This window comes from Lepidothrix coronata, unplaced genomic scaffold, assembly GCF_001604755.1.
Source record: "Lepidothrix coronata isolate B3197 unplaced genomic scaffold, Lepidothrix_coronata-1.0 Scaffold165, whole genome shotgun sequence".
NCBI classification, from domain to species: domain Eukaryota; kingdom Metazoa; phylum Chordata; class Aves; order Passeriformes; family Pipridae; genus Lepidothrix; species Lepidothrix coronata.
In genome coordinates, this window is record NW_016690345.1 from 207,843 (window position 1) to 221,283 (window position 13,441).

At 46.8% G+C, this 13,441-nt stretch overlaps 1 protein-coding gene across 10 annotated transcripts in view; it reads left to right on the plus strand.

Moving 5' to 3' along the window:
• The window catches only part of AGAP1 (ArfGAP with GTPase domain, ankyrin repeat and PH domain 1), a 292,625-nt gene that overhangs the window by 198,549 nt on the left and 80,635 nt on the right, over nt 1-13,441 (plus strand). For all 10 annotated transcript variants that reach the window (XM_017829561.1, XM_017829556.1, XM_017829558.1 and 7 more), the window contains one exon: nt 7,268-7,429. In XM_017829561.1, coding sequence (XP_017685050.1) covers nt 7,268-7,429 — 162 coding nt within the window. The remainder of the gene's footprint in view (nt 1-7,267; nt 7,430-13,441) is intronic.

The window sequence follows — 13,441 nt, forward strand, 5'->3', positions numbered from 1 at the left end:
TGCTGGCAGTCCTTCGAGTTCCAGGGAGCAGGATGCTGCTTCTCCAGCACTGTAATGTGTTATTCCTTAGGAGGTAAAATGTGCTTTTGTGGGGGTTTTTTAAACACTGCATTGCATTTTTGCTTTCATGCTTCCTTTGTGATGGCCAAACATTGTGTGTGGGTAGGGAATGAGCTAGAGATAACTTTGTCTTAATGAGGGTCTTACTATCTCCAAAATTATTTTGAAGCCTTCCAGTATCTGTGCCTGACCATTATGAGGCTGACTTTCTCTCCCTAGCCTGTGGGTGATGTCCCTCACTTGTCACAAAGTGATGAGGCTGTGGGGAGGGAGCGCTGCTGTCAGCCCAGACATGCCTCGAGGTGAGGTGCAATGCCAGACCCTCCAAAAGCAGGGAGATCCCTGTTTGGTTTTTTGGTTTTTGTCAGGAAGGAAGCTTTGTTTTCCTTCTTTAATTGAAATTGCTCTAAGAGGGAAGGAGGCAGCGACTCGGGCGTTCAGGGGGGCTCTCTGTAGCTGACAGGGCAGCTCTGTGATTTACAGGCTCCAGGCACACGGCTGGAAAGATGGGAGATGCTGAGGAAAGAGAGTGCTCCCGAGGCTCTTTGATCTCCATCCCCCAGTTCTGCTCAGAGCTACCTTTAATTTGGTTCTGTGCAGCAGGTTCATTTAAGCCCTCGGTGGCTTGAGTGTCCAAGCTGAGCTCAGCTCAATGATGGCCGATGCGCCTGGTTCCTGCCCAAGGTGTGAGCTCCGTGTGCTTGACAAATACATGCCTTTTTTTTTATCCTGGAGGCTGTAATCTCGTGCCATCCCTTCCCCCCCACTCCTGAGTGCTTGTTACATCCGCAGACTTGTGCCAAGCTGCAGGTCTGTCAGGATTTTAATGTCAGTCCTGTACATCCGTGCCTGGCTCCAGCCTTCCGCAGTCATTGTGCGATTGCAGCATCCCTTTAACTTCGGTTTGAGGCAGAGGAGGAAGATAAAGAACTTGATAGAACATTTATGGTAATAGCTGTAAAGGGAAGCTGTAGAGCAGTGGATTTCACAGCCAGAAAAATCTCAGCTCGGGGAAATGGGTCTGAAATACAACTACAGATGGTTTTCGTCTCTTGCTTCCCCTGTTTAAATAAAAGGATTGCTTTTCTCACCTTTATTTAAAACACATGTGTAGAAGATGAAAGTGTCCAGCTATTTTTTTATTATTCAGTCCACCAACTACCGACATCTTTGCCTTATTTCATTTCAGCACTAATGGCATAGTGAAAGTTCTGAAACACCCTCTTTGGATCCAGCCTTCCTTGGGTCGCAGCAAAGATTCCTGCTGCAGGCAGAGCTGTTGCTGTTGTTTTCGTCATCAGCACTTTCTTTCTCCTCTTGAACCTGGTGCTATTAATTGTGTTGCTGCTTCTGCTCTTTAATTGATCCCATTCACCGCTCCTGCTTTTGTAACGTCTGACTTCTTGTCACTTCGGCAAATCAAAAACCCAAATTAATCAATCTCCAGCCACTTGAGAATAAGGCCGTGTTGGGGAGCTGGGCTTGACAAAAAAGTCTAATTTCACTTTGAAAGCCTGTTGGAAAATTTTAACAAGAAGATGCAAGAAAAATGTAAACCAGATCAAGCTCGACTTTGGTCTGCGGAGAATAGCGTCACCTGTTGAGTTTGTTTCAAGTTTTTGTAAATAGGTGATTTGACAAAAATATGAAATAAATCAAAAGACACGAAGATAGAAGGGGTCAGAATATCCTTGGTTCCACTGCAGATGGTTACACAGGAGAGAGAGTTGTGTCTGTGTGAGAGAGAATAGGAACGGTGGGCCAACGACGACGCTCCGCTCTTGGACTTTTGTATCCCAGCCTTTGTGCTGTGCTATTCCCGTACCTTACATGTTGTTTCTTTTCCTGCTTTTTGCACCCCCAGCTCCTTTACCCTGGCCTGGGGTGCTCATACTGTCTTATTATCCCTTGTTTCCTTGGCCTGCTTTGTTCCAGTGCTGGCATCTTCTGCAGCACTGCTGGGCAGGTGCTGCAGGTGGGGAAGGGGAAATGGCTTCGAGTCACATCTTGGATGGGCTTGGTGCAGATAATTGGGAATTTGGGATGCACATTAGTTGTTATTCTGTGCCAGGGCACGAAGGAAGCACAAGCTGGGTTTGGATGGGGTTTCAGACAGGTGAGGGTTGGGATTGTTCAGCCTGGAGAAGAGGAGGCTCCGGGGAGACCTTAGAGCATCTTCCAATGCCTAAGGAGGATCCAGGAGAGCCAGAAGGGGATGTTGGACAAGGGCCTGGAGTGACAGGACAAGGAGGAATGACTTTACACTGCCAGAGGGCAGGGTAAGATGGAATTCTTCCCTGTGAGGGTGGTGAGGCCCTGGCACAGGTTGCCCAGAGAAGCTGTGGCTGCCCCAGCCCTGGAACTGTCCAAGGCCAGCGTGGACGGGGCTTGGAGCAACCTGGGCTAGTGGAAGGTGTCCCTGCCCATGGCAGGGTGGAATGAGATGTACTTTGAGGTCTCTTCCAAACCAAACCATTCTGTGATTCTATGATGATTCTATGACTTTCTTAATCTTTTCAAATCCAGGACTCTCGCAGTGTCCTTAGGGGGCACGAATGGAGTTGTCTTTGAGATCCTCCCTTCTGCCTCTCCTTTCTTGTGCCACAGTTTGTCCTACTTGAAAGGAGTTTTTCATATGGCCATAATTAGAAGGTGGATCTTGGAGAGAGGCAGACATGGGACTTGCTTTCTGGAGTAAAAGCTGCATTGCCTGTTTTGTTTTGCTTTGTAATTTCTAGCAAACGAGAGTTGGATTTGCACAAACCAAATCTCTGTCTTATCCCGGGTGTCATATGCACTTGTAGAGAAAAATCACCACATGAACAAGAAGGTGGTGGGGTTCTGTATATCCCATCTCTTCATAGCTTAAGGGCTTTGGTCACGAAGTGTCACTTGTTGCTCCTGGATGTGGAGTGCATATGGATTTCCCATCCCTGGAAGTGTCCAAGGCCATGTTGGATGGGGCTTGGAGCAACCTGGGCTGCTGAGAGGTGTCCCTGCTCATGGCAGGGGGTGGAACCTGGATGAGCTTTGAGGTCCTTCCAGCACAGATGATTCTGTGATTCTGTGACATGGCTCATGTCATCTCTCCCTTACAGCTGAGGGAGTTAGTGACTGTGCTGGGAAGGAGAGGAGGGCAGGCAAGGGAGGAAGGCTCCCTGGCTACTGGGAGAGGGCATGGGCCTGTCTAGCTCTCTCCTGTAGGTCACAGACAGCAGCAGATGTGGACTGAAACACGAGGATGCTCTGGTTTGGAGGAGGAGATGTTTTTCAGGGAGGTGTTATTGCACATCACTTCAAAACACGGCCCAGCAGTTGCAGAACCGACGATGTACCGGTCAGGACAACCCCAGCTCCGTGGCAAGGGGAGAGTTTTGTCCTTAATGTCGTATAATAGAGCTCTGCACCCTGCAAATGATGACCATCATCAAGGGAAGCTGTGCCCGTACAGTCCATCAAAAGCCTCAGAGCTAATGATGGGCTGGGCAGATAATCGGGGGAGAGTTAATTGTAAGGTTCGATATGGCATCTTGTCAGCAGAGATAAGTTGTCACGTTTTCCACTTGAGCTGAAACTAAATGATTGTAAAATAAGTTATGAGTGTCCTTGGGCCTGTCTGCCAGAATGATGGCTAAGAATACATTCCTGGCCCATCAGTCTCAAGCAGCCCGCTTGATATTTATGCGAGCTGAATGTTATTTTATTCCCCCTCTAGTCATGCTTGTCAGCCTCCCGAGTGAAAAGTGAAACTGCTGCTTTGACTCATACTTCAAGTATTGAAGCTCGGAGAGGCTGCAGATTGTTATTATTATTACTAGTATTATATATTTTTTTGGGTGTGTGTTGAACATTGATGCCCGATTGGGAAGAACTAATGGCTGACATTGAACGTGCGGGATGGCTGGAAAACAGCCCATCTCAGCCCAGTGAAACGCAGCTTATGAGTTCCAGTGCCTCTGTCAAAGCTGGTTGAGATGGGGAGTAATGAACCGCTTGCTTTTTTAATTTGCCATGCCTTTTCCTTGCCTTTTTTTTTTCCCTTCTTTCCCCCCCCATATTTAATAGTGCCGGCAGTGGCCGTCTGTTCTCAGGCATGGTAATTGATACCAAATAAAATGCATTATTTGTATTCAGTCAGGAGGATGAAATTGCATTCAGCGGGCTGAAGCCTGAACTCATTTACAGTTTCCCGAAGCCCGGGCTTTCAGGAGCCCTCTTTTCAATTTGAAGAATCCCTTGTCAGGCAAGAGAAGGAGTGGGAAATGGGAGAGCGCAGCGTGTGAGCCCCAGCGCCTTTTGATTGCTCATATTTTAAACCAGGGGAATGTTAAATAACTCCCATCTTCAAAGGGTGGTCTGGGGAGCCGGGGATCCGGGGCAGGGAGGCACCAGCAGTGTGGGCTCGGCACCGTTTAGGAGCTGCTGGCCGAGGGGCAGGGAGAGCGCTGGGCTCTCACTTCGGAGCCGTTTGACCCAAGGACAGCAGGTTGTTACCTGGAGAGGGCTGTGGGTGAGGAGGATTCACCAGAGGAGGTCACTTCTTCAGCTCTGCGGCGGCCCTCGCTACTCAGGGCTCACGAGCAGGTTTTGTTGGGGTAATTTATGGCCCTGGAATTAGACGGAGCCATGGGGAGCGTATGGACCTACCGTCACCTTTTTAAACAGAATGTATTCTGTGGGTTTGCGTCAGGTTTGTGGTTTCTTCAGTGTTTTATGGGTCCAGGGCATCGTGGTTGATGCTGCAGTTGCATGAGGTGATGAACACAGATGGGTTTAATTCTTTCTAAAGTGAAAGATGAGAATGAGAGGGGGGGAAGTGAAGCATTTTAAATCACAGAATCACAGAATGGCCTGGGTTGGAAGGGACCTTAAAGCTCATCTTGTTCCCCACCCCCTGCCATGGGCAGGGACACCTTCCGCTAGCCCAGGTTGCTCCAAGCCCCATCCAGCCTTGCCTTGGACACTCCCAGGGCTGGGGCAGCCACAGCTTCTCTGGGCAACCTGTGCCAGGGCCTCAGCACCGATGAAGACATCAATTAGCACTGGTCCCAGTACGGGTGCCCAAGGACAGCACTGATCACTGACATCCGTCAGGACTCTCAGAAGCTGTGTTAGATGTGAGCAAACCTTCCTGGCTGGTGTGCTCTGCTATCTCTCCGTGATATTTAGGTATTTTCTGGATTTTCACAAGCAAATGGAAATCAGTGAGATGCCTTTTGGTGCCACAGCCAGGTCCCTTTCTCACCAGTCTTGACTCAACACAGGAATTTTCACATAATTACTGCAAAGAAGGGGGTTTTGTGGGGAGGTGTTTCTCCTCCTTTTTAAGTATCAACATAGGAAACCTTCAGAATCGAACTGGAGGTCAGTATTTAGGATAGAAGTAACACCCAGTTGCATCCGTGGCATCCTCTTCTGCATCAGCTCTTCCTTCAGTGTCAGGGAGCCAAAGGGATCCATGTCCCCTCGGCCAGGAGTATATGGGGCACTGTTGTGGGTTCTCATCAGGGTTTGCATTGGCATGGAGACAGCAAACCCTCCAGGAGAGCCGCTGTCACCATTTATGGGTCAAATCCTTAGAATCTCCTATACAGATATACAGCAAATACATTCCCATGATTCTCTTCTGGGGTTAAATACCTGAGGACTGGTTTCAATCTGGTGGATGTAGGGAAAAGAATAAATATCCTTAATAAAAGGATTAATGTTTGATTTGGTCTCTCTTGCCAGGCAATTAGCTACATAATTTATCCCCCACTAATAACTTATAGCACAACTGTGCTTGGGGGGTAATTAGTAAATAAACTTTATTATGAGAGAGAAAAAAAAATCCAAACAAGTTGTTTTTTATAAAATAGGCAGCTGTGTGGGAATTTAACTGTACCAAGAAAAAAAAATAACCAAAAGCTGCTTTTTAAATAATCTTTGTCTTGATATTTTTCTGATATATTAATTAATCTTAAGTGAAATGCTGATACTGCACATAAGCTTTATATTAAGGATTTTTGTTCTTTTCCGTGTGTCCGTGATTCTGAAACCAATCATCAAGTATTTAACCCCAAAAGGCAATCATGGGAGTGTATTTACTGAATATCTGTATAGGAGATTTTAAGGATTTGACCTATAAATGCAGTCCTGGAATTGCACCGAAGTGCAATACAGTACTTAAGCAAGGTTCTGAAAATGGCTTCACTTTCCATAATAGCAAACACTTTCCTTAAAGTGTAGGTTTTATGTGAAGTTTTATAATTAAAATCACAACCAGACCTGTAATTAAACAAAAATCATGTTACCAACCTTGAGGGAAAATCCTGGATTAAGGTTGCTTGAGTATTTACTGTGTGAAAGGACCCAGTTGGAGAAATTTCAAGTACATCTAAATTTCCTAAATTTGAGTTAAATTTGCCTGTTTCTTTCGTAATTGCAAACAAGAACCTAGTCAAAGAGAAGCTGTTGGTGTATGACCAACCATTCCATGGGCCAGGGAAGAGACTGTGGGTCTCTGCTCATGAGAGGGGGGTGTCATCTACCTTTAATTTTGATTTGGTTGAGTGACCTAATGGATGGGCAAGGGGAGAAAATGACTCTCATTATGTCTTAAAGTGGTTGGATGTTGGGCTACCAGAGCTAATACGGCAGGAAACTGAACACACTAAAGGTGGGCTTATTTTCTTTGCTTGGCAGCAGGTAGGAATGACCCTTTATTGCAGTTGTCACTGTACCAGGTGCACGTTGGTCACCTTGTTTGCCCACCTTTATTGCCATCACCTCCTTTTCGGTGTGTCTGATACTGATGACAGTAGGTACATCCAGAGGGTGTTGGGGCACCTGTGGTCTGTTATATATTAAAATGTTCAGGTGTTACAGGAGTTAATTTGAGGATCAGGAAGATCTTTGTGAGAAAGAGCAATTGGAAGGAATAAAGAGCTTTCCTGTTGTTTTTGTGCGTTCCTACTGGGCTCCTTCAAAAATCGATACCGAGTCCTGTCGATGGAGTAGGACTTGAATCAGCACTTCAGCCACGTTGCTGTTTTTGTACCGTTTTGAGCAAATAATGGATGTTGTTGGGAGCCTTTGGAAGTCACCGAGCTCAAGAACCCCTTGCTGGCAGACAGCAAGGGGTCGTACCTCGGATTGTAGCAATCATTCATGTAAATTACGCAGTGGTTTTAGTTCCCTCTCCTTGTCTTCCCCCACCCCACTGCAGATACGGGCCTAGGAGACTCTGTGTGTTCCAGCCCCAGCATATCCAGTACAACGAGCCCCAAGCTGGACCCCCCCCCTTCCCCTCACGCCAACAGAAAGAAGCACCGGCGGAAGAAAAGCACAAGCAACTTCAAAGCTGACGGGATCTCGGGCACAGCTGAGGGTAAGTCTGCTCCCTGGGGCAGGGCTCCACTCTGAGAACACTATGGCAAGGGCTGCTGGTCACTCAGCTCCACTGTCGGCTCCGGTTCCAGAAGGTAAAAGGGAATTGTGCTGCAGTGGAGAAATTAAAGGCTGAGCTTTTAATGGTGGAACTGAATCATCTGAGACATCACGATGGTGAATTCACCCGCCTGAAACGTGTTTGGAAAGGGCTTTTGTAATAAATAAGAGTCCCCGAGTTAAAGTGGAGCATCATTAGGTGTAAAGGCAAGGAAGAGGCAAACTTGGAAGGTTAACAAGGAAGAAAAATTCAGGTTTGCTCCGTAGATCGCGTTAGAACTTGTGTATTTTTTCGGTATTATTAAATCTTGTGTTATCACATCTCCTAAGGCACATCCTGAGCTCTAGAATCACCAGCACTTCTGATGCCTCTTATTGTTTGAATATTCAGCTGCTCATGGAAAGCTTGTGTTATTTGAGGATAAAAGGGAAAAGGGGAGAGTTTAAATGTTTGGGTTCTTTTTTTTTTCAGAGCCAGAAAGCAAAAGGCAAAAAGAACTTCTTTTTTTCCCTTAGTTTAGCTTACTGTTTCCAATGTGAACACTGCTCTAGCTGTTCAATGCCCTTCTGAAGGGGTAACAATGTGTACAGGAGCCAGGTATGATATAAAACATGCTTGTAGCTTTAGAAAAGAAGAAAAGAAACATGCCAGGATTCAGCCCAAAAGAGCTCCAGAAAAAAAAGGATGAACAAGGGTAGTTGGAAGGCTCAGAAACTGGGGAGTCAACACATAAGGAGAGATGAAAAACGGAGACAATGGAATAACATTGTGGGAAAAGGGGAGTGTTGAGTAAGAAAAAGATGTGGTTGTAAGCATGGCAGAGTGAAAAACAGCTAATTCAGTATCAAAGAGGGTTGGAACAAGTTCTGAAAAAAAGATGACAATTGCAGACAGCTGAAGAGACATTAAAAATAGACGTGATAATAGTATACAACTGAGAAGGGGCATGTTAACTACTACTTAGTCATCCTCATTTTCCATTTATTTAATTTCTCAATTGCACTTCTCTCACATCCGGAATTTATTTCCCCAGCTATCTATACAAATCCTTTTTTTAAAAAGCCATCAGCTTTTTTTCATAACAGCCTCTGTTGTGTTTTCTTTCCAGTCATTTAACTATCTTTGCTGTTAGTTTCCCCCTAGTTTATGGCCTGAAGCCAAATTTTAGTTCAACCTTTCATTTTTAATTTGCCTTTTTTTTTTTTTTAAACAAGCCCTTTTATACCACTTATTTTCGTACTTCAATGGCAAGTTACAGAGGGGATTTTTCAGAGCAATCACCATTGGTCCAAGACTATTTTGTTGAAGTCAATGTGAATCAAGACCAGCTGGATATCAAGAGCCTTTGAAAACCTCTTTCTGAGTAGTTAATGGGTGTATGTTTTCTTTCTCCTGGGGAGATTATTTTCACAAGTCACTGGAGCTGGAGCCTGTGTGGTCCTGGGCTGTAGGGGGGTCTGCAGTTGTGAATCTTGTCCCTGATGTCCCTGTTCTCATTGGAGTGGGCAGTACATCCCTCATCCTCCTCTGTTTGCCCTTCCTCTTCTCCTTGTCTTCCAGCATCACACCATGTTAGTCTGAAATCCTTTTGCAATAACTCAACAAAATGGTCCCCTCTCATATGGGTGGGATAAATGTGCTTCCAGAAGGGCTGACAGGCAGCAACTAAGACAGACATAGGGAGCCTTGAAAGTGGTAGAATCATTTAGGTTGGAAAAGCCCTCTAGTCGTTCCCCCAGCACTGCCAGGTCACTAAACCATGTCCTCAGATGTCACATCTGCAGGTCTTTTAAATCCCTCCAGGGATGGGGACTCCACCCTGGGCAGCCCTTTCCAATGGTGACCACCCTTTCCGCAAGAAATTCCTCCTGATGTCCAACCTGACCCTCCCATGGCACAGCTGGAGGCCATTCCCTCTCCTCCTGTCCCTTGTTCCCTGGGAGCAGAGCCCGACCCCTCCCGGCTCCCCCCTCCTGTCAGGGGGTTGCAGAGCCAGAAGGTCCTCCCTGAGCCTCCTTTTCTCCAGGCTGAGCCCCCCCAGCTCCCTCAGCTGCTCCTGCTGCTCCAGCCCCTTCCCAGCTCTGTTCCCTTCCGTGGATGTGCTCCAACAGTGAGTGCCAGCACTTGCTTGTACAGGCTTTGTAGCTCTGCATGAGCCCATCAGCTTCCTCTGACCTGCCTCCTCTCACGTGTCTTCTGAGATGAGCACTCTGTGATGTTTGGGGCCTGCAGTTGTGTCTTGGGTGGGCTGCAGTGGTTGTTAAGTTCTTTATTTTTGTAACATCTCCTTTCAAACACAGCCCAGCAAAAAGCAGTGGTTTGGCCACGAGAACACGTGGTGTTCTGGGCATCCTTCAGCACACAGCTCATCTTCGTGGTCCTTGAGTGCTCAGCAAGGCTGGGAGGAGGTGGCTGACAGCGAGGACAGTCTGTCAGCGGGGGCTGAGGGAGGAGGCAATGAGCCGTGCTCGAGCTCCTGTCCTTTCAGGAGAAGGGCATCTCACAAAGAGTGATGGTGGCTGTAGATTTCCAGTAAGTAACAAGACTCACAAAGCCTGGGGGTTGCTCTCTCCAAACCCTGGCATGTGGGCATGCAGCCTTTGTGTTTTCTGGGACTTGTGTTGGTGCAAGCCAGAATCACAGAGCCACTGAGGTTGGAAAAGCCCTCTAAGATCCTCGAGTCCACTGTTAACCCAGCCCTGCCAAGGCCACCACTGACCCGTGACCCTGGGAAGGTACATTTGGTATGTTTGTGGTTGTCCAGACACTGTTCATATCCCTGAGCTTGCTGTGATGTTGTGTGATGGGAATAACTCCAGTCCTGGGACAAGCTGTGTCACAAGCCATTCTGCTGCTGGTGGGGCGTGTCCCACATGGTTCAAGCTGTTACGGGTTTTTCTCCAAGTAGTTGAATGGAGCTGTGTCAGGGGAGGCTTAGGCTGGATCTCAGGGAAAGGTTCTTCCCCCAGAGGGTGGTTGGGCGCTGAACAGGCTCCCCAGGGTTTGGTCACGGCCACAAGGCTGCCAGAGCTCCAGGAGGGTTTGGACAACACCCTCAGGGACAGAGTGGGATTGTTGGGATGTCCTGGGCAGGGCCAGGGTTTGGACTGGATGGTCCCTGTGGGTCCCTTCCAGCTCATGATGTTCTATGATTTTCACATCTGTCTTGTACTTCAAAGCAGTTTTCAGTTCAGTAGTTCAACCTTTCCTCAGGAAAAGGCTGATTTCCTTGTTCCCCGGCATGCAGCTACAAATCTGTCCAGTGACCTAAAAGATTCCCTTTTGGATTTTTCTTCCCCCACACTATGCTCTATGTGAGCATAGATTTAAACCCTCAAGGAGGTTCTGAAGAGCACAAATCCAAATTAAGCAGTCAAAGATGTTCTGGGAGATGCACGTTTTGCCTTGGCAACTTTGATCAAGTGCTTGAGATGCAGCAGGTGACTTGCTGAAAATGGGCTACAGGAGCCCGTGGTGATAATCGTGGGAGATCCATGTCTTCCTTCCTTCTGGAAATGCTGAGCTCGGCGTGCAGAGGAGGAGGATCCTCCTGCAGTCGCTGTTCTCAGGCAGGTACAATGGATCAGAGTCAAGTGATGGGGGTAATTCTAGATTTTATGTCGCCTTCCTTTGGCTCCGGGCACGTTTCAAGTGTCAGCTTTCAAACAGGAATTCTGGGTTCCTTCATTTTTGTCTGTACCAAAGCTGAGGTGTTCAATGAGGTTTAAATCTGGTCTTCAGCAAACTCGAGCATTTTTACTGCACTTTGCAGTCTTTTTTTCTCCTCCTTGAACGTGCCTGCTTTGATCATTGACCTCTGCCCAAGTATTCAGATATCACGATGATGGACACTGAGCTCAGGGTGATTCACCAATTCCAAGGACTGATGCTCATCCCTTTTATGCCCTTCCATAAAGGTCATGCTGATTCTTCTTTCTCCACACTATCTGCACATGCACAGCCCTCTCTTTCTGGGATGGATTCTTTCATCTCACTTGGTTTGTCTTTCTACAGGTTTTCTTAGACAATAGTCACAGCAACAAAAATACTAAAGCAACTGTGCTGCAGTTGGATGAAAATTAAGATTCAGTTCCTATATTGGAAAATCAGATTCTTGTGAAATTTTTTTTTCCAGTGCAGTGAAACCCGGGGAGAAGTTTTTTAGTTCTCTGTACAGAACTTGTCACTGAAAAAAGTCCCTCGGTGTTTTTGAGGGTAACAGCAGGAATGCTTACATTAGGCAAGGTGCCAGCAACCAGCAGGTTTTTTTCCCACCATGCTGCCTAAACTTGCTCGGAGCAGGATTAGACAGTGCTGTGTTTCAAAGAGGAATAGCTGCTCAGAGCCTGATCTGTTTTGGTACCCTTGTGCTGCTGCAGTTACTGGAACAGCCAGTGATAATAGGAAAGATTTTCAGCTTGAAAACAAGTAGAAAAATTGAAAAGCTTTCTTGGAAATACTCTTCACAGAAAGACCTTTCCCAGTGTTTATTTTTCTTACTCTTATTAGTTTTAAAGCTTCATAGCTAAGCCAGCTTCAACCTGCCTTCTCTCCATCCACCACTGAGATTTTAGGAGCTGCAGAAAGCCCAAGGTGTGTCTGTCTTTTGATGTTGGGATCATCTGTACCCTGCAAGCCTTCCACTGACTAAGAAATCTGGCCAGTGGGGCCAGTGTTGCTGTGGGGCCAGCCTGGCCACATCCAGGTGGATGGGAACATCCCCTCCTTCCCTCAGGGAGACCACAGAATCCCAGAATGGTTTGGGCTGGGAGGGACCTTAAAGCTCAGCTTGTTCCATGGGCAGGGACACCTTCCACTAGCCCAGGCTGCTCCAAGCCCTGTCCATCCTGGCCTTGGACACTTCCAGGGATGGGGCAGCCACAGCTTCTCTGGGCAACCTGTGCCAGGGCCTCCCCACCCTCCCAGGGAGGGATTTCTGTCCTCTCTCAGTATCATGGGCAGAACACCCCCAGCTCCCTGTTCCCAGGCACGCAGGTGGAGCTGGGAGGCAGGGCTTGGTGGCAGAGTAGTAAATGTCATCAGCAACTTTCCAAACTCCATGTTTTCTCTGAAATCCATGTTCTTCTTTATCACTTGTTTCTAAAGAACTTTTGAAGGACCTTTTATGTTCCTTTTTAGAACTGTTTTCTTAACACGAAGGTGTTTTTCTCTGCCCCTTGTGAAGTATTTGCCTTTCCTGGTGCTTTGCTGCTCTGTGCAGCCTCTCCCCAACTCCAGGTTTACACTCTTTCAGCTAAGGATGAACCCCAGTTTACTGGGAAATCCTATTTTTTTTTGTATTTTCTTGGGGTAAACTGGTAAAGGTATTTAAAAACCTCTTGTTCTTCACACCCATGTTTTGTAAGGCTGAAGCTGTTCCGCTGTTCCCAGTCTCAGGGAGCACTGAAGATGAGCTCTGATTAAGTGTGAAATTAGAATATGTTTGTTTGTTTTCTGTGGGTGGAAGAACGGGGTTTAGTCACAATTCTCATTTTAGCAGTAAGCAAAAGCATCCCTGCTTTCATCTGGTTTGTCACTGTGTCCCTTCCAGCCCTCCCAAAACCAGGACAATATGAATTAGAAAATGCAGTTAGTTCTCTCTGTAACAGAGGAATTTGGCAATTCTAAATGAATGAAATCAGAAGCACTATAACTGATCACTGAAATGCAGCATGGAAAAGCCTCTGTGCATTTTCCCTGCAGCCTCTCACCCTCAGCTTTCCTGAGCATCCTGGTGATTTACCTGCTGCCATTGTATCCTGAAGTGATTTAAACATTCTCGGCTCTGTGCACGGTCTCCTCCACACAATTTTAAATACATTTCCTTAGGTGCAGTGTAGTAAGTGCTGTGGCCAGACTGAACTAAAAAAACTCCATTTCTCTAAGCATGTGTTAAAAAAAAAGGGTTAACTGGGATTTTTGGAAATTTAATGGAAACACTTCAAAGAGCAA